The sequence below is a fragment of the Ornithodoros turicata genome, chromosome 3, assembly GCF_037126465.1.
Source record: "Ornithodoros turicata isolate Travis chromosome 3, ASM3712646v1, whole genome shotgun sequence".
NCBI lineage: Eukaryota > Metazoa > Arthropoda > Arachnida > Ixodida > Argasidae > Ornithodoros > Ornithodoros turicata.
Genome location: NC_088203.1, coordinates 103,602,968 through 103,629,827, shown reverse-complemented (window position 1 = coordinate 103,629,827; position 26,860 = coordinate 103,602,968). Strand labels below are relative to the sequence as shown.

General features: G+C 48.1%; 2 protein-coding genes across 6 annotated transcripts in view; one reads left to right on the top strand and one right to left on the bottom strand.

Moving 5' to 3' along the window:
- The window catches only part of LOC135389067 (S phase cyclin A-associated protein in the endoplasmic reticulum-like), a 158,171-nt gene that overhangs the window by 22,409 nt on the left and 108,902 nt on the right, over positions 1–26,860 (top strand). For all 5 annotated transcript variants that reach the window (XR_010421566.1, XM_064619031.1, XM_064619030.1 and 2 more), the window contains 3 exons: positions 11,672–11,795; positions 17,955–18,163; positions 23,767–23,916. Coding sequence is in view for 4 of the 5 variants with exons in the window: in XM_064619031.1 (XP_064475101.1) it covers positions 11,672–11,795; positions 17,955–18,163; positions 23,767–23,916 (483 nt within the window). In the remaining variant the exon portion in view is untranslated. The remainder of the gene's footprint in view (positions 1–11,671; positions 11,796–17,954; positions 18,164–23,766; positions 23,917–26,860) is intronic.
- On the bottom strand, positions 4–10,306 carry LOC135389066 (uncharacterized). The gene is made up of 4 exons (XM_064619028.1): positions 9,182–10,306; positions 4,645–8,390; positions 2,515–3,600; positions 4–707 (listed from the first exon to the last, which is right to left on the bottom strand). Exons 1-4 carry the CDS (start codon positions 10,266–10,268, stop codon positions 282–284), a joined length of 6,345 nt encoding a protein of 2,114 aa, XP_064475098.1. The 5' UTR covers positions 10,269–10,306; the 3' UTR covers positions 4–281.

Sequence of the window (26,860 nt, the reverse complement as noted above, 5' to 3'; positions counted from 1 at the left end):
GGAGAACTTTAATATAGTCTTTAATAGTCATTTTAATATAGTCTGAAATGTCCAAGTGCTTTTTTTTTTTTTTACAATACTAACAGGTAAAATCAACGATTTGTTTAGAGGATGCATATCATAGTTAACACATTCTAGTATTGTCGTACACACAAATTATTTTTGATAGAAACAGCAATATCCTATGCAGTGTAACAGTATTAACATTTCACTTGGCATGTATCCCACACCATACGCTGTGCAACAGTATGTATTTCCCCCGGAGTATATAAGCTCTTGTATTAGTTGTCACGGTTTAGGGTGAAATCAGGTCGTGCCAGTTCCCGCTGCGTGGATCTAATCTTTGCGCGTTTTCTGAACCTCGACCTCTTGGTTGTCTGCGCCCCAAAGATTGTGCCCCCCTTGGGTGGGTGCCACAGGGATCTCTTCCTGGCTTTTGCGCTCGGAGCGGGCTCGTCGGGCGTCAGGCACTCCTTGAAAACTGGCTGCGATTCGTTCACCAGCGGTCTGCAGTAGAACGCGTCCATCCACTCGTCCATGATCTTGAGGATTCCGTCCATGTGCTCCAGCTCGGTGACAGACATCTTGAGCCGGACCACCTGGACGTAGTGGGTCTCTCGAATTCTCGTGCAGAGAGTTCGCACAGCAGCGATGAAGAACACCTGGTCGGGATTCATTGTCTCCAGACCTGGCAGCGTGCCTTCGTCCTGTCAAATACCAGTGTTAGAAAATAAGAGTCACAAAAACTGACATTCACGTAGACATGCTGTGGGCTGAATAATTTGAACAGGTTGTGCCATCGGTTAAACCGGTGGTAAACAGATGGTGCCGTCGAAGAACTTTTCTTTTTTGGTAAAGACCATTGGCCCATCGGCCACAAACTGGGTAGTGAACGGATAATTCGTATACGCTCACTTTGCACACAACTTTGCACTTTGCATTTTACTTCGCACACTTACGGAACCTGTTTTATGCACCGGGACCTCCAGCAAAAAATATTTCACGGCAGCATCCCTTGCCGAAACGTGCTGGGAGGTTTTGATTGCAACTTTCTACCTCTAACGAAACCTTTTTTTCCCGGCTCCAAAGACTTTCGGGTGTGCAAAAACCTGTCCGTCACTGAGAGCTGTGACTAGTCTTCGTTCAATAACAGGACGCTCGAGAGCGCTCTGATCCGGCGCTCCTCGCGCGTCTGCGACAGGTCCCGCGTCGCAAACCGAAGCCGAATAAAAAGGATCTGTTAGAGGTACAAAGTTGCAATCAACGGGTTTCGTGTCGTATCGCACGCTACAACTTTCTCATTGACATTTTGGCTCTAATTCTCATAACAAAAAAGCTGACTAATTAATTTCACTAGTTAATTAACTAATTAAAAAACCAAAATTGCTCGAGTATCCTCACACCACTGGTAACACTATGCAGTCCGTCTTTTTTTGTGTGCGATTACCCATTTTATTTTTAAACTTTGGCTCATTTCTCGTGAAACACCCAGTATAATAGAATCATGGTCGGGTGCGATGGCGTGGATAATCGAGGAGTAGGACGTGACGATATTTCGATATAGTTTCTCAAGCTCCGACGCTGTGGGGCCGCGTGTTGTGCCAACTAGGACGACAGTAATGCTGCAAAGTCATTTGAAAACTGCACTAACTGTTGTTACAGGTGACACCAAGACGCATATGGCCTTAAGTTCGTCACGCATGGGGCGATTTTACTCGCGACTGCGACAGAGTTTTGAGGCGTGCGTGCAGATTTTCGCCGTGAATGAAAGAAGCGCTGAACACAAACGTCGCGGAAACAATCACGCGTGATAAGCACAGCCACACAGCGCTAATGAACGAGAACGTTCGAAACTATGCATTGCCGTCAGGGACGATGGTCACACGTCACGCGCGAGAGAACGGCGCTGTTTCTCGCGTACACGACAAATGCGGAAGGCATTGTCAGTGCAAGAAGAGAGCACTTGCTACCTCCGTTTTCCTTGCTCATCAATAAACCATCTCAAACTGAACATTTCGTTGCCCTTTACTTCCATTCTGTCTGTTTCACCAGGACTTACAGTGCCAACACAGTTGTTCACTGTCCATGAAAGATTTCTCAAGTGAAAGTTTTTACAATTTCCAACTTGCCTCGTGAGAAGAGCACATTGTTTCGTTGTAAAATTAATTTGAGTGTACACGTGCATATAGGCATGTATGCCTTATGCTAAGCCAATACATTAATACATATTCTTTATTAGGAAGGGAGTTGCCTCAGGACAGAAGCCGCCGATATTTCGAACAGGAATATCGGCGGCTTCTGTCCTGAGGCAACTCCCTTCCTACATCTCTACCGGTTCGCTGGATTTCGACCCATCTATGTTCTGCATTAGTACTTTAGCGTGTCCTGGGCCGTTTCTCTGACGACGAGCAAAGCAATGTGACCATGCTAGTTTGTCGCTAGTAGTGCCCCTTTGAAGTATTTATCTTACGACGTGATATTGGAATTAATATTTGTATCCTCAACCTTGCCTACCTTGAAGTCCAGGAAAGAATGGTACGCGGAGTAGGCTATGCGAAGCGCAAGGAAGTCGGCCATCAAACCAGCGCAGTGGAGTATATTCTCAGACACCGGCTTATCGTTGAACTTGGCTATGGCTTTTATGATGCACTCCGACTTGGTCTTGTACTGTTGCCGTTCCGTGTCTGTCATCCAGTGTCCGTCCATAGCGTGGAAGAATTCGTTGACCAGGTCTCGCGCCACCAGCATCCCAAGACCACCGAAATTAAGGGCAGCCGTCGCTTCGGCACTGTAAAAAGGCGGAGTCATTACACCCGACGGGACGATGAAAGCATTGTCCCGAATGTCGTAGAAAAGGTTTTCCCTGGGCGGACCCGTCCGCTGATGGAGCTCCACGAGACGCGTGGGAAAAATGAAGTACGACAGCTTGTTCACCGCTTCCGTCCTGCCCACTAAAATCTTGAGATGGTTCTGAAATTTGTTCTTGAGCGCGGACGCGTAGCACTTGACGTACCCCGCCGACGCCGGGATGCTGGAATGGTAGGCATCGAGTGCGCTGCTGTTCATCATCCACGGCGGATAGCCGACATTAATGGCCGATCTGGAGATGATGGCCTTGAACTTTTCCCGGGTGGTGGATGTCATCCACTTGAGCTTCCATACAAGGTGGTCGAGAGTTTCTCTCAAGGTGGTAACCATGCGGTGCACTTGGAAGTCTGTGGCGCGCCATCGGACTTGTTCCACATAGATGTGGCCCACGACGAAGGGCATCACGTCTGTTACGTCAAAAAGACATCGCTTCCATTCGGGTAGTTCGGCCTGGGCGAGGATGTTTTCGTAGAATGTCTTGTGCTCAGCTCGGTGTGCTGTAGATGCGTGCCTGGAGAACTGGTGCATAAATCGCCAACCGAGATAGTTCATGGCGCGCGACGACTTGGTGGCGTCCCCACGAAGGACGGAGGCGAGCTTCTTGAGGTACGTTGTTGAGCGCACAAGCAGCTGCGTGTCTTCGGTGATGCTGTACTTGATGGGACCGAAGATGGCCTTGAGAAACTTGAGCCAATCGATTGAGTCTCCGTCCGACTGGACAAGGTCTTTTACCTGAAAGATTATACATCAACCAAGAAAGTCAGAACCAAGAAGCATCCCGAGAATTTCTCTGGTGCATTCACCTACCGAGTGCAGCTCGATTGCTGTTTTGTGCATATGCGTATGGTAGTACACGCCTAAGATCACGAACGTGCTTTCGTACCGAGCTCTGTAGTCAGAGCAGGAGCATCTGCCGTTTCTATTGGCCCTTGTAAGGACGTGATCTCTCTCGCGGCTTTCTCATTGGCAGATATATCAGAGTTCCGGTATTGGCAATTTTCTACGCGTCCATTACCCCCTCTGCTTCAAAACTTCGAACGTATTCACGTGCAGAAAAAACTGCGCTTTGTATTTACGTGCAAAAAAAACTGCGCTTTGTATTTTTCCGGCATAATTCAATGTGTCACTGCCTCTTGAAAGCACAAACAAACTGTCTTCCATACATTGATTGGGAGACAGGTACCATACCACCACTACAAGCTGCATTGGTGGGCTACAGAGGGCCATCAAAAAGAAAAATCATTAAGAAGTCTGATGAAAGTGAGTGTGTGTCATTTTCCCAAATAGCGCGAAACAGACTTCCATGGGCATAGCTTGGCGCGTTCACCCTTAAATCACTACTCCGGGTATAACGAGAAGTATGATACCACGTCACCGATGACGTTACAGTGGCAACTTGTTCTGGTTCGCTGGTCAGTGGGGGTCAGCGCCCCGTCCCTTTGCCGCCGTAAACAAGTTTTGCGAGTTCCCTGGAGAACAAGGATAGAAGGAGTAGCAATGCTTTTTCAGAACCCCGAAGAGTCGACTAGCAGACATTTCCCTGGACCAATCAGCGAGCGTGGCCCCTGTAGCGTCAGCGCCAGGTCCCAGGCTGGTACTGCTCTCCACCGCTGTTGCGCACGGTCGCTTTTTTGCGGCGTACTTTAAATTCAATTTCCGCGAGAATTATGACTATGGGATGAATTCTTGTGGTGCATCTTACCGGCCTGCTTAGCAGGTTTATACGAAGAAAACAGGATGTTAAAAACGACTTCTGCGATACTTTAAGGGACCGACCTGAACTTTCTTGAGCCTCTTCTTCCGACACTGGGCGTTGCAGCGGAAAGCGAGGTTGACCTCAAAAGCGAAGATATTCGCAACGATGGTATCCCGGACGCTTCCCGTGTATTCATCGATGACATGGCTCATATAGTTCTTGTACGCTTTCACCATTTCCTTCTGCTCGTTCCTGTAGGTAAGCAGTGTATCAATTGGAATAACAAAGCTGGAACACTCCAATGCGACGAGCCTCTCTCGGAGTTCGTTGGGATCATCCGGGTCGGGAACTAAGCGGACCGATACAAAGACTCCGATGCCGGTGTCGCGAATGAAATCGGCCACATGCGTCGCTGGATTGCCATTAAAGCCGCCTTGAAAGGGCCAATCTCGGAGCCGATAGTCCCTCATGAGTTCTTTCAGCTCGATCGCTCCCCGACTATCCCTGTAGTCCTGGTCCAAACAGCCCCTGTACAGCCTAGCCATTTTCCCGATGGCGGAGTTGGCGAGCGATGCAGCCGCAAAGCGTTCCACAATCTGCCGCATGTGGGAATACATGTTCTCAACGAAGCGTTTCTCAGCACCGAGAATGATCTTCTGGTATGCTTCTGTGGGTTTGTGCACCCACTGGCCGCACACGAATTGGAACATGCTATCACAGGGCTGTATTGTGTTGTTCAAAGCATAGTAGAGCGTGGAACCAGCGACACCGCAGCGTATATTTCTACAGACGAGCTCGTGCTTTTCCTTGTGCTGGCGAACCGGCGGTATCGGAGCGATGGGGCCAAAGTAGAACCAGTAAAAGACGCCGAAGTGCGATAGCACTAGGATGATTATGAGCACCAATATATTCCCCAGGAGCAGCAGAACAGGTATGGTTCTTTTATGAGTGGTCGCGATGTAAAAGGCTTCGTTGCCAACGGGTTTAATGAAAGCAATCTTGACATCGGGCTTGGCAGGTTTCTCCCTCTGTAGCGCTAAGGCGTTGTCACCTCCGGCGGCGGTGGGTACGTCTGCCTTTGGTTCCACTTGGGGCGACGCCTCGATCGCACCCAGCTCCCCCCGTGGAGAGACCGCCCTGCTTCCTTCTTTGCTTTCCACCACTTCGCCTGCGTGCATGCCATCCTTCGCTTCCACCCCACTGATTTCTCTCGTTACAATTGCCGTGCTAGCTTTAGGGGTCATCTCCTCTTCAGCTTTCTTTGAAGCCTCCTCCTCTTCAGCTTTCTTTGAAGCCTCCTCCTCTTCAGCTTTCTTTGCAGTCTCCTCCTCTTCTGCTTTCTTTGCAGTCTCCTCCTCTTCAGCTTTCTTTGAAGCCGCCTCCTCTTCAGCTTTCTTTGAAGCCTCCACTTCACCTTTCTTTGCAGTCTCCGCAACATCTTTCTTTGCAGTCTCCGCAACATCTTTCTTTGCAGTCTCCGCAACATCTTTCTTTGCAGTCTCCGCAACATCTTTCTTTGCAGTCTCCACAACATCTTTCTTTGCAGTCTCCACTTGTTTCTTCGCTGACTCGTCCTCTTTTGTGGGCAACAATTCCTTTTTAGCCAACTCTTCGCCCGCATGCTTGGAAACCGTTTTGGCTGCTTCCTTGGCGGGTTCTTCACCCACATCCTTGGGTAACATTTTGTCTCCTTCCTTCGCTGGCTTTTCGACGGCCTCTTGTTCATCCTTTCCTTCTGGAACCTTCGTTGTGGTCCCCGTTGTGATGCCAGTTGTGCTCCCAGATGTACTTCCAGATGTACTACTCCCTGTTCCTGTAGTGCTACTCTCACTTTCTTTCGTTTTCGTCTTTTCGCCTTCTACAGCCACCAGCTTGCTTGCATCTTTGCCCTCCTTTTTACTCTCCTTGGCGTCTTCAGCCTCCTTCCTACTTTGCTTCTTGCCATCTTCGACCTCCTTTTGAGTGGCATCCTTGCTGTCGTCCCTGCACGTAACCGTGCTCTCTTCTAAAGGAACAAGCTCAGTGCACACTCGCCCTGGTTTGCTCATTTCTTCAGCGTCCTCTTTCTTCATCGCCCTCAGTCTTTCCTCAGCGAGTTCACGCTCTGCTTCCAACTGCATGGCTTCCGCCAGAGACATTCCCTTCTTCTCGAGCAACTCTCTCCCCAGGTCTGCCCTAACGTTCTCAAGTTCCAGAGCACGTGTGGAAATATCATCGGGTTTTTTTCCCGGCACATTAACCTCCTCACCCGCTTCTTTCTTCATCAGTGTGCTGATGTCAACCATCGGTTTCAGGTAGGGTTTCTCTAGTTCATGAGTTTCTACTTCTCGTTTAATGTCGCGGTAGGTGGAGAGTTCATCGGCATTAACTCCCGGAGGGGCGCTTTCTTTTCTAAGGAGGCTTTTAGCCTGCCTTTCGTCCTTCTCTTCAATTTTCTCATCAGCTTTAGTTTCCTTTCGTGCCATCGGTCTTTCCCCCAACTCGACGACCGGTGTCTGGGGATGTGTGACCTCTAGGACACTGCCCTCCACCCTTTCTGCAGCTGGTGATATGGGATGTGTAACCTCTACGACACTGCCCTCCTCCCTTTCTGCAGGTGGTGACTCGGGATGTGTGACCTCTGCGACACTGCCCTCCTCCCTTTCTGCGGCTGCTGACTTCGGCTGTGGAGCCTTTTCTTTCACCTCCCTTTCAACCAGTGACTTCTCCGTGTCCATTGGGACGATTTCTTGCGCCTCCTTTTCAACGACTGGTGTCTCTATTTTGGTCGAAATGTCTGACGGGAAGTGTTCCATCATTGCAGTGTCAGGCTCGTCTTTTGGCGGTTTTCTGCCCTTTGCCAACCTTCCCCCGCCGCCTTCGGCTGGTTCTGGTTTAACCACTCCACGACTGACAACCCCTTTCGTGATTTCCACTGGAGCTACGGGTTTCTCTTTCATAGAGGGCCTCCTACTTGTAGGCTTACTTTGCTTTCCCTTAGGTAGCGGTTTGTCGTCGCCAAGGGGCTTTGGAATGGACACCCTCCTGATTTCGCGCTTTTTATCAGCAGTTAGTACCTCTGGGTGCGGCGCAGGAACCGTTTTAATAGTGGTACCCGGGACCGGTCCAGCAGTTACATCACTTATAGGGGGCAGAACCTTTCCAGCATGTAGGTACCCCATGTAGAACCCCTTCTCCTGTTGGCCTGATGCTTCTTCCCGCTTCTTCCTGCTCTCTATGCTCCTTGAGCAGCTATCGCTGTAGCCTTTGGACCGAGTCATTTTGGTGTGCAGGGACCTCGGGGAATAAGAAGAAGGTGGTGGAACATTTATTCTCGCGCTTCCCTGATCGTTGACGTTTTCCTGCCCAGCAGCTACGCGAGGAGCTCCTGTTGACTCCTGCTGTTTGGAGTACGTGCTTTTTCGACGGCTGTAACCCGGTTCAACCTTTGCAGTACCTGGCTGTATCCGCTGCAGGCGCGTATCTTTCCGCTTGGAAGACCGCTGTGGTTGAGCAGGTTCTGGTGTCACCTGTTCATGTTGCGTAGAGTCTACAAGATTGCGGGGGCTGTCGTCTGCTGCACTAGTCCAGCGAAGATTGTTCGTCCCGCTGATGCGACGAAGTTTTCTGTCTGCGCCAGGTAATTTTGAGTCCTTCTCAGTGAGATATGCACCTGGAACATTCTTTGCTGTTCCCTTTGTGGCCGTCTTCTGAAGGACTGGTTCTTGCAGAGCTGCGAATCCTTTTGGGAAGAGCAGTTCCGTGGTGTCCTCGTCTGCCTGTTTTGCCTTCAAGGGGTCGGCGATCGAGCTTTGTCGTCGCTTTTCTGATGCACCGGGTTTTACACCTGTGCCACCGAAAACAAGTACATTCTTATTGTGTGCAGTGCAACGTGGTGACCACGGCAATGAAACAGTAAATCCAGATTTGTCACTGGTGAGTGAGGGGCAGCAGCATGGATTCCTATAGGGGCGTGCCAGTCTCCGCAGCAAATTTAACGGACTGTTCTACAATCTCGTTTCTGTAGCTATGTAGTTGCGACTATTACGCACATGAAGCATCTTGCTTTTAGATCACCCTGACGCCTTTCTCGGCAGATAGACCGCCCTCGGGAAATTTATGCGAAGCACACAGTCGGTGAAAGCTGGAAGCCACTGAAAAGGTTAGCCAGCTGTAGGACTCGAACCCACATCTTCTGGATTACCGGTCCAGGGCTCTACCAATTGAGCTAAGCTAACACACCTCCCCAGCGACTTCCAAGGGTGCGCCATCTGAAGGGACAAACCAACCACTCTCTCACTCATCCCCCTTTCACTCTTACATTTTTCTCACTCATACAATCATACCACGAGATCGGCGCAAGCGGCAAATGTTGAATGTCGATCCCGTCGTATGATTGTGGGTTCGAATCCTACAGCTGGCTAACCTTTTCAGTGACTTCCATCTTTCATCGGTAATACCTTAGGCAGTTTGAGGCTTTGTATGTATTTGTCCTTTCTATGTTGTTCCAGCCTCAGAACATCAGTTCTCTCATGTTCAACACAGTCGGTGCTCAAAGTAAAGTAAAAAAAATCGTCGAACTAAACAATCATATAACATTACATCGTGCACATATAGTCAAACCAGTGTAAAGCTCACCTGGCCCTAGGAGGTCATCTCTTCTGGTTTCGGGGGGTAACCTCAGCACTTTCCGACGAAACACCTTTTCCCAGTGCCTGTACAGCTCAACAGGAACGTCCAAATCGCTTCCCGTGTGAGACTGTAAATTAGCTGACTGGCTGTCTTTGACTCCAGACAACGAAGTCGGCAAGAACATAGACGACCGCTTGCTCGCCAGGAGCGAAATGAACGCATGATCTTCTCCGGGTTTCGGCAACATACTATCCTTCTTTGCGCCTTTAGCGATCTCTCTCCCCATCGACCACCTCCTCTGAGATTTGTCGTGCTCCCAACGTGCTTGGTCGGTCTGTGCAAAGGAGGAAGTCTGTGGCTTATTCTCGGGACACGACTTTCGCCTGAGCTTTCCATCGTTCACGGGCACAAAACCCATTTCCTTTGTTCGTCGAATAACCGTCAGTTCTACTGGAGAGTTGCGTCCTGTCCAGGACACACTTTCTTGAGACCCGGACCTTCGAAAAGTGAGACGTCTACCGGTCTTGCCTTGCAGGACGGGAGGAGTCGCCTCCGGTGGCGGCCCGTCTTGTATTCCCGACCGTCGTCTAAATCTCTTCCTATTACGTTTTCTTGGACTACGCGTTTTCTCGCGAGGTTCGCTACGGATAAAGTCCGGAGCGACGTCAGACGCATCGTCATCCGTCAGCGTGAGGGCGACCTTTTGCAGGTCCCTAGAAGGGGCATTCGCCGCTAACGACGTCCCCGGCGTGTCGGGAGACACCGCTCGCTTCCGAATTTTATCCTGGTAAGACGTCGGGGGCGCAGTCGGGCGACTCACCGCAGAGAGGTACTCCATTGATGAGGGAGGTTTCGTCGAGGTTCTCTTGCGGGATGGTGCGCTAACTCGTGGCGGTGCTCGCCGCTTACGGAAGTCGCGGGTTCTGCTCTGCTTCTGGAGAGCGCCGTCGGAGCTCGTGCTGGAATCGTCTGTGTACGGTTTTCGCATTGTCCCAGTGATACAATAAACGGCTACCTGCAAGAGATACAGGAGATAAAAAGCCACCGCGGGTATCGAAGTGCGCCGCTTCAGCGAATCCTGTGCGCGCGCCATTGGTCACGTAAGCTTTGGCTCATGCGTGGTGGAGTTCTTCGTCGTCTTCGTACGTGGCCGAACATAGTAAAAGATAGTTGTATACAGAAGCTTGTTTGAGAGCTTGAGAGATTGTGGCCATGTTGTGCCGGGTACATACAGAAAGACGGCTATTTGCATCGATGGCAATCTGCCCTTCCATGAAAGTTGCCATATACCACCAAAACAGAAACTCGTCGGCCTCAGACATCCCGGCCAGTGGGGCGGCCGTTTGGAGAGGTCACGAGTTTACGCGAAAACCAGTAGTAATGGCCAAGGCTGTCGCTACTATGACGTCAGAGTTCAGCGTACAAGATTTTTGTTCGTCGGTTTGTTTTCCGAGGGTTTTCATCTCGTCCAATCAATATTGTACATATCTGAATTGTCTTTTGTAGTTCGCCCAGGAGGGGGCTACGAATAAAAGCGTTGGTCGTTGGCTACCTTGTATCATCATCATCATCGTCAACCTTGCACATGATGTATGGGCTCAAAAGGGTACAAAAGAAGCTCGTGTAGGCATAATGCCGAGTGTGAGCAAACACATCGCGTCTTTAAAATTCGTGAAATACGTCAGCTTACATATGCGCTGTCAATGAGTGTGATTATGAGGTAGCGAGTTGGAAACCTTGTTGGAACCTTGTCAAGCTACAACGGAGATTTTCGCTCGTGGTACCGCCACTATGTGGAAATAAATTATATTGTTATATTATTAAGCTGACCGGAACAGTATTGTGGTATGCTGCAAAGCCACTCTGGCATCATTCATGGTCATAGATGTTACGCGACGTAAAATCCCGAATTATAATTTCTATCGTCCAAGAACGAGTTCCCTGCCAAGTACTGACCGAGCTCAATGCTGCTTAGCTTCGGTGATCGGACGAGAACCGGCGTATTCAGCATGGTATGGCTGATGGCGTTACCCAACGTAAAGAGGAACGTGGAGGAAGGAAAGCTTTCCTTCCTCCATAGCTTGTCCGATCCATGCAGAATGACGTCAACGCGTTGGCCTTGTGAGGGAGAAATTTCCGCGACCTCCTCTCCACGTTCCTGTTTTGGTTTCATTTATTTCTAATTTGAGGCATAATTCGTTACATTAGGAAGAAACAAAGTTTATGGCAGGTGGATGTTATGCACCAACTACGATGTACAGCAGTTTTATGTGCATGCAATACATATGCGCTGTCAGTGAGTCTGATTTCGGGGTAGCCAGTTCGAAGCCGACCCGAACAACTTTTTGGTATGTTGTCATATAGTTGTCATGCGACGTAACTGGATCCCGAATTATCATTTGTATCGTCACTCAGTAAGTTGTGCCGAGTTATTTTGTACGCTTCGGCAGCGCTGTTTTGAAGCGATGCAATATCATGTAAATCTTTTCTCTTCAGGTGCCTTATCAGAACATGTACCGTTCTGCGCCTTGCGTGTACAAGCTGCTATTTCAGCTGCGAATATCTCCTCTTCAGCAACCGGGTCGCAACTTTACTGGACATGGTTGCGCATCGCCTTAATGTGAGTTTCTTTTCGTCTACGTCATAACTAGGGTTTCGCGTTTTCGGTTTTTATTTTGGGCGAAATCGGAGTTTTTCGATGTTTTTCCTGGCGTCTACACGGTTTAGCCGACAGTAATAGAAATCACAATGTATTTTCTGCACGACGCTAATCGAAAATGGCGTTGTTAGCTGCAGTGGCGTTTTACGGCCAACGAAACCGTAAACGGACATTTTTCACGACCATCATATATCTGATCCGCATCAGCAGCTTGCTGGGCATTTGCATCAACGTGCATGTGTCTATCATCGTTCCTGGAATGTCCCTCTGTATTCGATATTTTCCGATTAAAACCGAATGCGGGAAAATTTACCCGGCGTATATGTTTTTCGATTCAAACTGAAAACTCGGAACCCTAGTGATAACAGACCTGAGAAAGGTGCTAGAGCGGACGTTGTGCGCGGGTGGAAACAACGGCCAGTATCACTTGTCCGCAGCTGCCATGTGACCCGTATACCCCGTTCACACTGCCACACTCAAGTTGTATCGGCAATCGATCGTAATAACGACTACTCGGTTCGATATACCTACGCCGTTCGCACTTGACATTGACATCCACCGGTTGCACGAAAATTGCAGTACAAAGTATTGTTGAAATTGAGGAAGCAATAACCGGGCCGATGAGTATAGTGCCATCGCTGGCTTCCAAAGGCGGCGCTGGGAAGAGGTGCCTATGACATGGTCGTTATAACCGAGTAGGTCGTGAACCGGCAGGGTGAGGGAAACTGAGGGAGAAGCAGCTGCACTTGAGCCAGTCCTCCGTGAAGTATGTACTTCACGAACGTCCGAACGCGAGGGTTATCCTGATCGCATCTTGATCACGATTGGGCGCGATGTGGATCCCGCGTCAGTGCCAACGGGGTATAATCTTCCTCAACCCAATTACGCTGAAGAAGAATGACACGAAGAGCTGCTATACATGTCCAAATGCATTATTGTCTATTGCGGCGATGTGTTTTATGAAGGCGAGTTCCCCAGTGGATTGCCCGAGGACGAAATTTTACGCGGGCTATATAACCTTGAGTACTGACATAATAATGAATGTCGCGGTCCTTCTAAGATGTTGCTACAAGGAAGGTTCAAATTCAGGTTTTAACCCATCCATGGTATGGTGTACCACAAATGGCATTACTTGCGCTTCCAAAGGTTTCCAATTCTGCTGCAAATGGCGACTGTAGCGGGTCGCCAAGCAAGAGCCGAACCGCACAATAAGAGCCTAGCGAAACACCAGGAAATGAAATCACTTCCCACTTGAAGATCACGTGGCCCTCGTCTCTAAAGTCCGCGCACATTTTCAAGTTTCACCAGATGTGCGCGAGGTCGTCATCTGCCTGCACATATTTGTCAGCTGGTGCATTGTTTTTATGCGCTGCTTCGACGGGCTTATATATCGGATTAAAGAAGCTCCATTAGAATCATTTAGTGGCCCCTCGCTTTTCCAACCAGCCCCATCAGCGCACCCTAAGGCATAAAAAATTACTTAGCCTCCACGCCCTCTGCTCATCCACCATCGGGTCTTTTGACGATCATGACTGAATCATGAGTGCCGGCCAGAAAACGCGGAATATGCTCGCGCTTATTGGATTAGTTACGCCATGAGGCTACCGAAAAAGCGGGGTGGGGGGCTCGTGCAGGAACGAAAATCTCCATCGGTATCGACGTTAGGCGAACATGGCGGCGCCCATGCGTAAGCGTCGTCTGCCCCGCCGACGGGGTTGGTTAGGCGGCTTTTTGCGAGCTCCAATTGAATTTGGATGCTGACGGATGGACCCCGTAATGTCGGTAGACGAGGGCGTTCGAGGATGAAGTGGAAAAGCGTTGTCGGGTAGAATCGTGGAGCTCGTTGGTTTTTGGAGTGGGAGTTTGGTGCGATGTTCTCCAGAAGTTCGAGTGTTCTGTCTATGCTGCTTGAGTGCGTTAGAGCGAAAGTTGAATACTAATGTACTAACGTTGGAGGGTGAAAAGCGCGCGAGTATGACAAATGTTGCATGCACGTGCCATATTCAAGTGCGAACTGACTGCAAATTTAAGATGTGCGTGTTGAAATTGGACACGTCTCTCATATGGGTTAAGTGTATTTACATAAGCGTAGGTATATTTTTGGGCTCTAGCAGCCACTTCCTGATCTCTACCGGTCCCTCCCTTTTTCGTGGGTCTATCGTATATGTTCGGGAACGAAGAGGCCAACTTCCCCCACCTCACATCCTCCGCGTCCACCTTTTTTACTGTATTAAAAGAGAAATTCCCCACTTCTGGAGCGGTGTGTACACGGATGGACACGTTCACAAATTGCGAGTCTGCATAGGACTTGTATACGAAGGTGTAGTGCAAGGACGACGCCATTCACACGACCTCATCAGCATCAGCCGGCATATGCGGCTGGTGCGGCGGCCTCCGGTCCTCGAGCGAACATCACCAACTAAAGCGGAAAAGATAGCGCCCCCAAAGCATGAGTCGCAGACCAGCACTTGCGATGCTCTCGATCGAAAAAGAGTCGGAGAAGATAGCGGAGTCTGTTGACTTATCAGATATCATTTCCGAGTTTACCACACTCTAAGAAAAAAAGGAGTACTTTTACTCCTTTTGGGGAGTAATTGCATTGCCACAAAAAATAGTCCCTTTCGGGAGTAAATGCACGGGAGTAAATGAATGTTAGAGTGAAGACCGTATTTCACGCGCTGTTGTAAGAGTCCCAGGTACATAATTGGTGCGCATGCATGAAGATACTTTGAAGCAAACCGTCAACCGTGATATATCGAGCGATATAAAATCTTGCGCCATACTAGGGCACAATCTGCGAAGAAAGATGCGCTAACTGTTTCTTACTCTTTATGGCTGGAAAATTGCTACGTTGAGTGAGTTATATAGCCTTATGTCGTTCAAATTGACCAAGGGCACATACTTGCGTAGACTTTTGCATTCGGGAGACCATTCGCGAAGTTTAGTGACAATGTGCAGTCCTGGGGAGTAAACGTCGGGACTAAATGTTGGGTTAGGGGACTAAAATGGGGAGTAATTGCAGACTAGGGGAGTAGAAGCTGCAATTACTCCCCATTTTACTCCTTTTTTTCTTAGAGTGCAGAAAGAAGGAAAGGAAAAAAATGGTTTTGTAGGCTTTCAACTGCGTATCTAACGCTCGCGATGAGAATCATCGTACGTCATCTACTCCAGTCCCCATCGCGCAGAGTCGCTGGGAGTCGACTTTTGAGCACCTCTGGTGTTGAAATCCTCGAATTTTAGGACGGGAGTAACTGCCACGGAGATGACGACACGAGAGTCGCGCCGCGCCATTTTTGCCCACCAAGGGTCGACTCTCTCGGCTCTCGGGTTGCTCGAGTCCAGTAAACGAACACAACCAAAGATGTCGTTACTGCGGTGATCTAGAAAATCTAGAACATATCTTTCTCTAAAGACAAACGGGAGGTGGTGCTGGCAACCTGCCCTGCGTGGTATGAATTCGTGGCAAAGGGCACCGAGAGGCACTCTCTAACAAAGACAGACAACAAATTTCTCGGAACAACAGAAGCTCTGTTGTCTCTTAATGACATACATTTGTTGTCTGTCTTCGTTTGTCCGTGTTTCTCGATGCCCTTTACCGTGATATCCTTCTCACTTGCTCCCACTACCAACCTTTCAGGGCCATACTTAGAGTGTCTCTGAATCAGCTAGTCTCTCGTCCTCCCACTATATGATAAAATTGCTTGGTCCATGATCAAATCCAGCCCACCAACGCTGTGCCCTAGTACCTTTTTGAACAACGTAAGACTTAGGTCCTTACTATACAGGGGGGAAAAGTAGCCGAAGCTCCTTGGCTGCACGTAGAACATGTGTTTGCGAGTCCCAAACATCGCCAACCAGCACCGGACACCTGTTTCGGCCTTCTTGGGCCTCTTCAGCAGTGCGCAGGTGGGCAACGTTTGAGCGGGTGGCGTCGGAAGGTCACGTGGAACGTGATGTCCATCCGTCAGGGTGAGAGAAACACCACTGAAAGCCCAGTGCAAAGCCTGCAAAGCCAAAGGTCATCAACCAGATTACCGCGCGAAATGGGGTAGAAATGGGGAAAAATGGGGTAGAAAAGGTAGAAATGGGGTAGAGTATCGCCCTTGGCGATGAAACAGCCCAATCATCATGGCCAAAATAAAGTTGTTGTTGTTGTTGTTTGTTGGACACCTGCATTTGCGAGATTTCAGCGAAAATGCTTTTCAAAGGAGGACATATCTATAGGTGAATGTGATGTCCCTTGCCATTTCATCTTGCGTTTGCTGTTTTCTGTGGTCTAGACTTACAATTATGCGTATAGAATGGCTACGAACTCCAATCGAGGGTGCGTATATTTGAATTTGCGGCCAAGTTCTTAAGAAGTGAATTTGCTCCGTGGAAATGGAGTTCTTTGTCTGCATTTATGGTGTCGTCGCTACTGTTATGTATTTTTTCGGATAATTATTTCCAATGCCCATGAACGACGTGAATATGTGCACGGAGAAAGTCGTTAAGCCGAAAGTCCTCGATATCTATAAATACCCGTGCCACACGGACACCTATAATGTCATGAAGTGCTTAATGCGGTAAGCTGTAACGTCATACGTGCAATGCCATTAAGTGCATAGTGAGTTCGTCACAACTCATTCTCCGACTAAATGCCTACTCCCGCTCCCATTGACCATGCAGGGTAACAACTGGATAGTTTCTATAATCCACCTTCTACTGTAAATTTGTGTTTCGCATGTGTTTTTTTATTTTTATTTTTTTACGAAAGAAATATCGATTTGTTGGAAATTTTCGCATAAAAAATCCGAGAGATCTCGAGGTACCGCCATATTCTTTGCTTCGAATTTGCCACTAGTTTGCAAATACGTCAATCAACCACGTTATTCTGACATATTGGAACTGAACCACATGAAACGCAACATACAAGCTTCAGAATATTACATTCGTCCCCGTTGCATTTAACATGACTCATATTTTACTTATTGAGAGTGCTGTCTGAGGTTTGCCCTGGGTTTTCCGAAGACTTTCCAGACGAATGTTGGCACAGTTCCCCCTGAAGTCGGCCCAGGACGCATACTAACCCCCTGTCCCCCACTCCTTCCGCTGCTATCCTCTCTCCGTCTGTCCACATCTGTACGTCGCTCATAGCCATAGTTGCTTCACGGCGCTAACACCCAATTAAAAAAAAAAACTTATTGAGAGGACCGCATCGATGTTATCGCTTTTAACTGTTTCACACCGGTCATATTTATTTGTTGGGCCCACTTCGCCTCTCTGAGCAGATATGGGTGACAGTTCTAGATAGATAAAAAAAAAAAAAAGAAATAAGATACAGACGCGTGTACCCTGGTAAAGTGCGGTCCCAAATACGTTAAATCGTCATTATTGTCATTTGCGAATGTCTTTTTCTTCGTAGCTCTACGCAGCACGAACGACATTCAATTTCCAGTATAAGAAACAAGAGTAAGAAAGAGCAGATGGTAAAGAGGGAATACCTGGGTTTCCTCCTTTTTTTTTTTACCAAGTGTTGTTGAAATCAGCGCCGGACTCCACGTTCCTCCTCTCTCTTTCGCTCTTTCTCTCATTGCCGAATCTATAATACTCATTATAACAAGAAATTGTGGTATTTGGTAACAATACGTGGTCAGGAGACTGGAGCAACAAAAACACTGGAGACTGGAGAAACACAGCGAGAGGTGTGAACGAGACAGAGCCCCTGCGAAATGATATAATTCTGTTCAAACCTAAAGCTTTGGATGACTTTTTCGATGACTCGCTGTACGTGTGATGTGTGTGCCCCCCAGCGATTCCGACATTTTACACTCGCTTCGTCGAAACTTTTGAACTACATGTTGAACTCCATCATCATCTCTGTTCTTCTCTGGCGATCATCTCTTTGTTTTCTCATCATCTCATCATCTGCTTGTACTTTGTGTGCAATCTGTGCGTAATCATAGTGAGCGTCGAAACTCGCATACCATCTTTTTTTTTTTTTTATCACGTCACATCCCTGTTTTGGGATGGCTCATTTGCGAAATGAAACGATCCATCTAGCTAAATTCGCGTCGTAGCTTTGCGCGCGTAAATCATTTATTTATCTTACCTATTTCTTCTTGCTGTATTTATTTTTAGATTTTAATGCCAGACGACGAGAAAGCTCTGACGTCGTCTCTTGTGGCAACGGGCCCTGGGGCTTCGGGCCTTCGCACCGACCCTGTGTCCGGAGCCTTACTGCATCTGCTTCGCGTCTCGTTAGAGGGACTCACCGGTGCACTTACTGGAGCGGTCACTTCCGAGAACTCTACGGAGATCATCCGGCAACGACTGCTCGACGTGCTAAGGTAAGTTTCACCCGTCCTAGAAGCGCCGGCCGTTTAAATTCTCACGAAAGTAAAACAATAAATAGAAAGAAACGCTACCCCTATAGTCAAGCTTTTTTTAAGGAGTTCGCTTATTTCGAAAGCATAGAGTATATTCACCTACGTCACGTTGTGAAGTGACATGCGCGTAAGCTCCTCCTACTAACGGTCACCCTTTGTGGTAGCGGCATTGAAAGATGACAAACTGCGCGATTTTTCAATGCGACGCGGACGTATAGGGAGCTTCGGCCGCGTCCACCAATCAGAGAGGATTTATTTCGATGTTTATTTTGAAGAGTTGGTTTGGTAAAGTGCGTTTCTACGAGTTGATTTCGCGACCGTGTATACTGCCACGAATTATCCGACGTGGCATCGAGACGATACCACGTCTACGGAGGGGGCAATGCCACGAATCATCTTCGAGAAACTTCCAGGGCAAGCACGAAACGGTACATCTCATCCCGGCGCGTGCTAAAGAAGAAGCAAGAACCTTCCAGACACTCTCTGGGAAACGCACGTGCTGTTTCCGGACCTTTCGGCGCCAGTGTTGCGGATTTGGCCGCCCAAATCGGATTTAAATCAAATCCGCATTTTTTCTCAAGGTAGTAAATCAAATCCAAATCAAGTCCGGATTTAATTTTGACACGTTAAATCAAATCCTTTTAAATCCGGATTTGTTTTTCCGGACCTAAATCAAATCCGCTTTTAAATCCGGATTTATCGAATCTTTTGACAAATCCGGGGGCCAAAATTCGTGCAGTAGCATTACTCGACGTATAACCGTGTCTACAAATTACTAATACTGCATGTAATCACTAAACAACGCTTAAATAACAGCGTGACGTGGCACAAAGAACAATAAATTTCGTCTGATTGACGAGGATATAAAGAGCCAACATATCAATCCTTCTTCCTTGAAGCTGATGAGGATTCAGCTTCAAACAGACTTGACGGCACCACGCTTTGGTCTTTCAACTCTTGAGGATGACGCCTTCTCAAATGCCGTACGAAATTGGATGTAACATGTAAACATGCAGCTTCGACGACACCTTCTTCTGGCAATGCTTACATGTCCCGTGAAAAGTCGTTGCGGAGCTTTCTATGTTTGTGTAATGGAATCTCCAGTTCCATGGCTTCATACTGGCACGCTGCGCAGCCCACTTGAGCACGGAGCTTACGCATACGACGAACGCACACCCTACTGCAAGACGCAACAGGAGGTGAAATGCTTAGTCACGTACGTCGATGATATGACAAGAGTGGACAGGAGGCGACCTCACTGTGTCACCTCTAGCGTTCGCTCGTGGATGTTGTACTTCATGCGCGACCAGCCGCCGTACGATTAGCTGGAAGCTAACACAGGCCGCGTTTTGGAGGGCATGAGTACTTCCCCCAGAGCTAGGCAGCCCCGAGCATTGCCCGAGCCCAGAGCTGCGTCGGCCTGCAGTGTGATAGCATTAGACTCCTCCTCACGAAAAAAATTCATCCTCCGTCATTTAATTCCCTGTTGGCTCCGACGGCTCTCCTCGCCGCCGTTTAGCCGACAGCTGGCCACTCCGCCGCGCGGAATTGCGCAATGCCAGTGGAAGAGGGGCGCAAAGAGAAGCCCAACGAAAACACATGTAATGAATAAATGATGGGAGTTGAGGTGAAGGTATCCAGAAAGAAAATAGTAAAACTTTATCGAAAATCAGCCGCACTTTCTCTTGCATTGCCTACACGTAATTCGTTAAGAGCTCTTAAATTTTTGTGTTACACCAAAATAGAAAAAATGATACTGATAAAAGTGTGTTGAATCGTCGGTGACTGGCTCGCTCTGGGAGGGGCGGTGCACAACCCTCATCTCCATCATCACGTATCGTGTTGGTGTTGACTCGGGCTTCACGGAGCATAAACAGTGTGGAGTTGGTAGGTATGGTACACCTTCCCAATAGCGGATTTTGGATCAGGAACCTCCTCGTCATTTAGCACAGGGCGAGCACGCCTGAGTGAAGGAATTCCTATCGCGGGCCCAGGCTCAGCTACGCCCAAAAACACACGCCTGCGTCGATCAGTACTCAAAAGACCACGGGTCGCTGGTTGCTATACCTTGGGGGTCACAATTAAATTGATCGTTAATAAATCGTGGGAGATGTTACGAATTCTGTTACTAAACATGTAGCCTATGGGTCTGTTTTAATGCTGACGTTTCGGGGCTTTGTAAAAATTTTCCTCGCGCAGTACAGACTCCTGTAATCAAGGCAAAAAAAAAAAAAAAAAAAGGGTATGGAAGGAAGAAGGGCACAACTTGCCATGACTGTCCGTGGGAGTAGGAAGGAAATCACGAAATGATAGATTTCATATATTTATTGTTTGTTTTTACTTTGTTTTGACATGAATGTGTGTACCTATATGCGTTCAATATGATTGGGAAGACCAAGAATTTCACGACATGATTTGGAAAGCTTGAAACGGCTCGTGCTTGAAGACTCAGCTAGAGGTCCACGGGAAAGGTGCCGTCCAGAATAACGTTAACTACGTTCGAAGAACTGCGCACCCGATGTTCCCTCGGTGTGGTGAGGGGAAGTGATTGGAACGAAACGGCTACTCCTGTCGCTCTGGAGAGAGGATGCCGCTAGAGCGTGTGCAGATTTTGGACAAGGTCACATCAATTCGCGTAGAATGCGAAACGGCGCTTCGCTCAATTTCAAATCCACGCATCTTGTGAAGGAGCTTGGCGAAATCCACGCGCAAATCCGCTGAAAAGGGGGCGATTCAATCAAAATCCAAATCATTTGTGGAAAATGCGATTGAATCCAAATCCAAATCGTACCTGGAATATGCGATTGAATCCAAATCCAAATCATTAGTAAAAAATGCGATTCAATCCAAATCCAAATCCAAATCCTGCCCATATTTTTTCGCGCAAATCAAATCGCAAATCAAATCCTCCAGCCCTCCGGTGGATTTAAATTCGGATTTAAATCAAATCCGTGGATTCAAATCCGCAACACTGTCGGCGCGACGCCTAAATGCCTGTGCGCTGCAGGCTGGATCATTCATTCTTTGGACTCTGGGGTCGGATTCACAAAGAGCTCGTGCGACGGAATCTGTCGTATCTCCGTTGTACGGGAAAGTTACGACGAAGTGTAGATTCACGAAGGGCGCGCGTCGCAAAATCTTCACGGCGGAATCCTGCGAGAGCTCCCGAGCAGTCTTACGAAGAAAGGTGGCAGCGTATTTGACAGCGGTGGATTTGGAGACGGCAAACAAAGAAATACGCGCCAACGCATTGCACTTTACAACAGAACCTTCGAGACCATCCCCGAAGTGATATTGAGGCACTTTTTTGCTTGGTAACCTTCAACAAATGCTTCACCTTTGTGCTCCGTAAAATCGGGTCGCAGGGATTTTTCAAGCATCCCCTACACCCCCGCTAAGACACCACCAACTCCCCTCCAAATTGTCTGCAAGAAAGGCAAAAGAAGCCATAAAAGCTGCAAAACTGGGTGCCACACACCGCTTACAAAACACCCTCACCCAACCCCTCCCCGAGACGAACATACTGCACTGGGAATATATTTGCTGTGTCATCGAACGCGTTTCGCCTGTGATTGCATGGCATCCATTATGGCTACCGAAAGACCGAGAGCACGCGCAGTAACAAAACATTTGGGGACGAACAACTTCGTCTTCTTCTAACGGGACGACTCTTATTGGTGCGATTACAAATTTTCGCCATCGTTACCATAGCGGAAACATAGTCTCGCACCCTTTGGCTGTTTCTCTCCGAGGTGCACGTGACAGGAAGCGAGCAACTTCCTCTTCCTCGTCAAAGGGTGTACCCCACTCCACTACGATAGCTTTGTGAATCGCGCTTACGACGCCGTCGTACGCGCGTCGCAGGCTACGACGTCTTAGCGCATCTTAGCGTAATTTACTATCGCGTTTGTGAATCCGACCCCAGTTGTGTTCAGAGAGCTATCACTCTTGTGCTTTTGCTACCAAGTAGTCTAATAAACCGTTTGCTGTTTATTCGACGACTCGCCGGCCCATTTCGTTTCGTGACAATATTGACAGTTTATCATTGAAAAGTGGATTTTTACGGGATTTATTTTTCAGTGGTTTCGCAATGTTTCCACGGTTGCTACGCGCGCTAACACGGAATTTAAAAAAAAAAAAACGTTCCTCGTCTATAAAGGTTTTCACTAAGCCCTTTATAAAAAAAAAAAAAACACGAAGAAGAAACGCATGTACCATACGAAGTTGTCACACTGTGTGTTTCCACTGGTATCAGATAGGCATTGAATTGATAGGCACAGGCATAGACATTTTTATTCGTGAGGACAGTGGAAGAATCGCTAAGAAATGACCTGCTGAGTTATCTACCATAATTGCTTTCCCCTGATGCGACCGCGTACGCCTTCTGCGAGGATAAAAGCTTGTCTCGACGCCGCCGCATGCAGACAGTTTGAACAACGCTTTAATCGAATTGTAGCTAGGAAGAAATTCCATTGAGGGTTCAGTCCCCCCTTGTGAGAGTCACCCATTCGCTATGTTCTATATCGAATTCGTTAGATTGAAAGCGCAGTTTCTAATCTGCGAGCAGCGAAGTTTCCGTATAGCGGAAGTTTTTGGAAGTCGCACGAGTGCCTCGCAGTCATATGGGGAGATTGCCAGGAACAGTTGCGAGTCGGCCTGGGTTTTGACTCGCGTTATAGCATCCATCAGTGTAGCCACATTAATCACGTCAGCAATCACCAGATAGACGTGCCAGGAAGTATAGGTTCAGGTCATTCACATGAGCTGGCGTCATCGCGTCCAAATGAAACTTTATCGCGGAACGGGCGTTTCTCCCGGGATTAGTTTATGAACACGACGCTTTCGTGATCTTATCCCTATATGGCGGGGTCTCATAATGGAACTCTACTCAAAGAAGAAACTTTTTCGGGGTTGCTGGTACTGCTCGTATACCAATTACTTTTCATAGGGAACGTAAGGAAGGAGTTTACGTGACGCAAAGCTCCACCGAGTCATCTGATGACTGAGTTCCACTTTAATAATACCGCATATTAAAGGAGTTGTGACACTTTTTCCTCAGGTTACGCAGGATATACATAAAATACGGTTAGCTCGATGTGAGCCTGTCTTCCAGGTTTCTCGCCAAAACGGGTAATAGACACGCAGACAATTGGCACCGCGACTACCGTGTGTCATCACCTCAGGCTTCTCGGCCAGTAAGGCACCTGCCGCTGGAGGGGTCACGTGCTAACGAGAGCCAATAGGAATTGCCGAAGCTTTAGCGCTTCTGATGTCAGAGCTCGATATTGGGGTGTGTTCCTTCAGACACTGGCATGATGTGGTGAACCACCAATATGAAAGTGTCACGACCCCTTTAAGTATTGTTTCGTTGTGCCTTTTGTGCGAGCTGCGTGTTCTAGAACTCCGACCTGTTGTCGCTTCACGTTCACCATAATTCATCCTCTCATATTAACCTCTGTGAAATGGTGTAAGGTCCTACGGCTACCACGGGGAAACGTCCCATGTCATCACCATTTCTCCTTCATTTATTGTTGTTGCTGCATATTCTATATCCTCACGTGCAGCTACGCTGTAAGTATCGGTACGGTGGACAAGGTGGCCAAACACCTGACAAGCGTGCGAGGCCCAGTGGATTCGGAGCCAGAACAGCTGACAGATTTCTTGGTCAATTGCCTGGACTTCGTGGCGTGCCTGGCCCAACTCCTCGCGCGATGGTAAGCCATATTCTTTCCCTTACATCGAAATACTTTTTTTCCTTTTTCTTTTTTCCTTCCCTTTTCTTTTTTTTCTTTTTCTTTTCTTCCTTCTTTTTTCCTTCTTTTTTTCTTTTTTTTTTCCTTCTTTCTTTCCTTCATTTTCTTTCCTCCTCCTTTTTTTACCGCCGGATAATATAAGCTTGGGTGGCCGATCCGGAGCGGATTCGCGCGCTGTGCTTATCGTTTCAAATCAGCTCACCACGGAACACTCCATCTTCCCGCTCTTCCGAGAACCGCTAGGCTCCTTGCTGAAGCTCCATTCCTGCCGGGTTTTGTTGCTTCGTTACGGTCTCGGATGTTCCCATTCTCCGTTTCATGTTTATGAAACGATGTGTTTTTGACACTACATGGCCAACATAATTCAGACTTGTCAATATGCGAAACATGTCCCGTCAGTGAACGTTACGTATATTCTTAGCGTCTTCCCAGTCCCCGTGTCTCACATTGCGGGATGGCCAGCAGTTCGATGGTTTGGGGACGGAAGGCAACCTCGTAGTTGCGTACGCTGTTATACAGGATGTTCGCCTGGCCGCGTAACCCACCTGCTAAAACGGCATCTATTTAGCTCTGCTAGTTTTTTCTTATATAAAAATTACGTAATTAATAATAAAAAAAACACCCTGTATATACTCAGAGAAGCAAAACAATAATTTGCGAGAATACGATGTGGGAGCATTCATTCGTAACGTTGTAGTGGATGAGGCGCAGATAAACATTTTGCGGGGCAAACACCACACGAGCCTCACAACGCTCAGTTTCACACTTGAGTTGAATGATGGCAATTGAAGAAAAGGCACCAGTACTGGGGATTCGAACCCATGCATCTCGGACCGGCAATCAGAGGGAGTCGGTTCGAATCTCACTGCTGGTGACTTTTCTTCACCTGCTATCATTCATTCATTAGTTTGCTCATTTATTAAATTAATTAATTAATTAATTTAGTTATTTATTTATTTATGTTTCGGTCCACGCCTCATGCATACTCCAGTGACCGCATTTGTGTCTGGACGTGAAGCCACGAGTGGTGGACACTTCGAAGGCGTAATTGTTTTGGAATTCTTAACCCTCGAATTCACGGATTGACTTGTACAAGTCTGCGCCAAGATCTGTCTTCGCTCAAGACCGTATGCGTGTTTCATGAATCCCCCCGCTGGCTTGCATGAAGTTGCAGCCTGTTGCTAGCTTTAAAACTGCGTCTGGGAGCGCGATATTCGTACAATGTTACTTTGCAGCGTGAAAACACGACCTTTCTTTGCATCAGGGTCATAATATGTGTTACACCTGTCGTCTGACAGCAACACTTACGCAAAGAACCTGTAAACAAATTGATCACGCATCAGCTCACGTAAAGTAAAGCCAAGACAAGATTCTCATTAGACGTGGTATTTTGAAGATTGAGGATCCCGTAACAGTGAGCGCTGCCTATAAGCGTGGTCGGTGTATCTTAATCTGCTACTTCCGCGTGGATACTCGTCATTAATCAGTCGTTTGATCACCGTCCCTATTCATCCTTATCTGTGTACAGTACACCGTAAGCATCCTCCATCACTATCGCGCCATACGTGGACCTGTCCGCCGAACAATACGAGCTCGAGTGCTCTAACCAGCCAGAACCAAAGGTTTATCATTCCATCAAAACCAGTCGGATGAATGCCTCCCCGCTGTATACAGAAACCCCCTGGGGGCTCCTAACACGGCCATCAGCGAAAACGACACCTCCGAACCGACATCCCCCCCCCCCCACGAGAGGGCACCACGGGCGCCGCCTCTGGGGAGAGAAACAAGAACCACCACGCCATCAAACAGAGACGGTGCTGTTTGATAGCAGCAACGTCGCAGCGGGTGAAGTATTGTGTAAAATCCTCCGTAGAGCGGGAGATTGCGTGCCCTCCAGACAGGCGCATCTGTTATAGCGAGGGCAGGCGTTGGTCCCCTGGGTGGGGGTGGGGGGTGGGGTGGGGGGGGGGAGGAAGGGGGACAGGTGTTTGGACAGAGGGAGGCAGGGTTGATGTGTTAATTGTGCTGATGTGTGGGCGTGTATGTGTGTTTTGAAACATGGCTTTGATTCTAGCGGGACGGACGTCACATAGGGTGGAAGGGGAGGGGGGGGGGGGAGAATGTATTGTGAATTTTATGCTGTTCAAAAAGGGGGGTGAGTGGTTTTTTTAAAATTGTGCTCTTTGTTTCAACCTGCTTTTTGCTTTGGTCGTCACGAACGTACATCAATTATCGCGGACGGACAGAGTTGGTGCTCTAAGCCGATCGGATATACTATGTAGAAAATGGCCCCTCTAATACGAGGGAACCGAAATATCAGTCCATCGGAGACGTAAGACTCGGATTTTTTTTCCCCTCAGAAAATAACCGAGCTGCACCCCCGGAACAATGTTACTTTTCGCTCTGTTTGTTAACCTTTGTGCGTCAAGCGGTATAGCAACCTATAGCTCATCCAGGCATGACATTTGCATTTTTTGTGACGTAAAAGGGGCAAACTTCCTGAAAAGTCTTCATCCGTGCGAGTCATACGACTGTCCAGAACCTCGTCTCACGCCACAACGAGATCCCAAGGTTGCGGGTTCGCATCTCATGCCAAGGAGTTATTGTAGAATAACTCCTTGACATGCAAGAAGGACGGCGTGGATGTAAGACGGTGCTACCGGTTATACTTACGTCGTCCTTCTCGTAAGGGACGTAAGCTACAAAGGGCTGAGACTTTAACGCACGTTAAAGAGTCTTTAATCCACTGGTGCGACGTTCTACAGGGTGCGGCACTCAAGTGTGCCACATTTCCGTCACTTCATTAGAAAAGTGGATAAAGTCCAACTCGTCTGAAATTCTGCACAGTGAGAGCCATTTTCCTGAAGTTTTTTTTTTTTAGCATTCCTTGCGGACGTCGTCTGTT

Excerpts from the sequence above, each read along its gene's own strand:
- LOC135389066 (XM_064619028.1), bottom strand. The coding sequence starts at position 10,268 with ATGGCGCGCGCACAGGATTCGCTGAAGCGGCGCACTTCGATACCCGCG. Across the intron at positions 8,391-9,181 it reads AGATGACCTCCTAGGGCCAG|GTGTAAAACCCGGTGCATCA; the intron begins GTGAGCTTTACA and ends TCGGTGGCACAG. Across the intron at positions 3,601-4,644 it reads AGAGGCTCAAGAAAGTTCAG|GTAAAAGACCTTGTCCAGTC; the intron begins GTCGGTCCCTTA and ends ATAATCTTTCAG.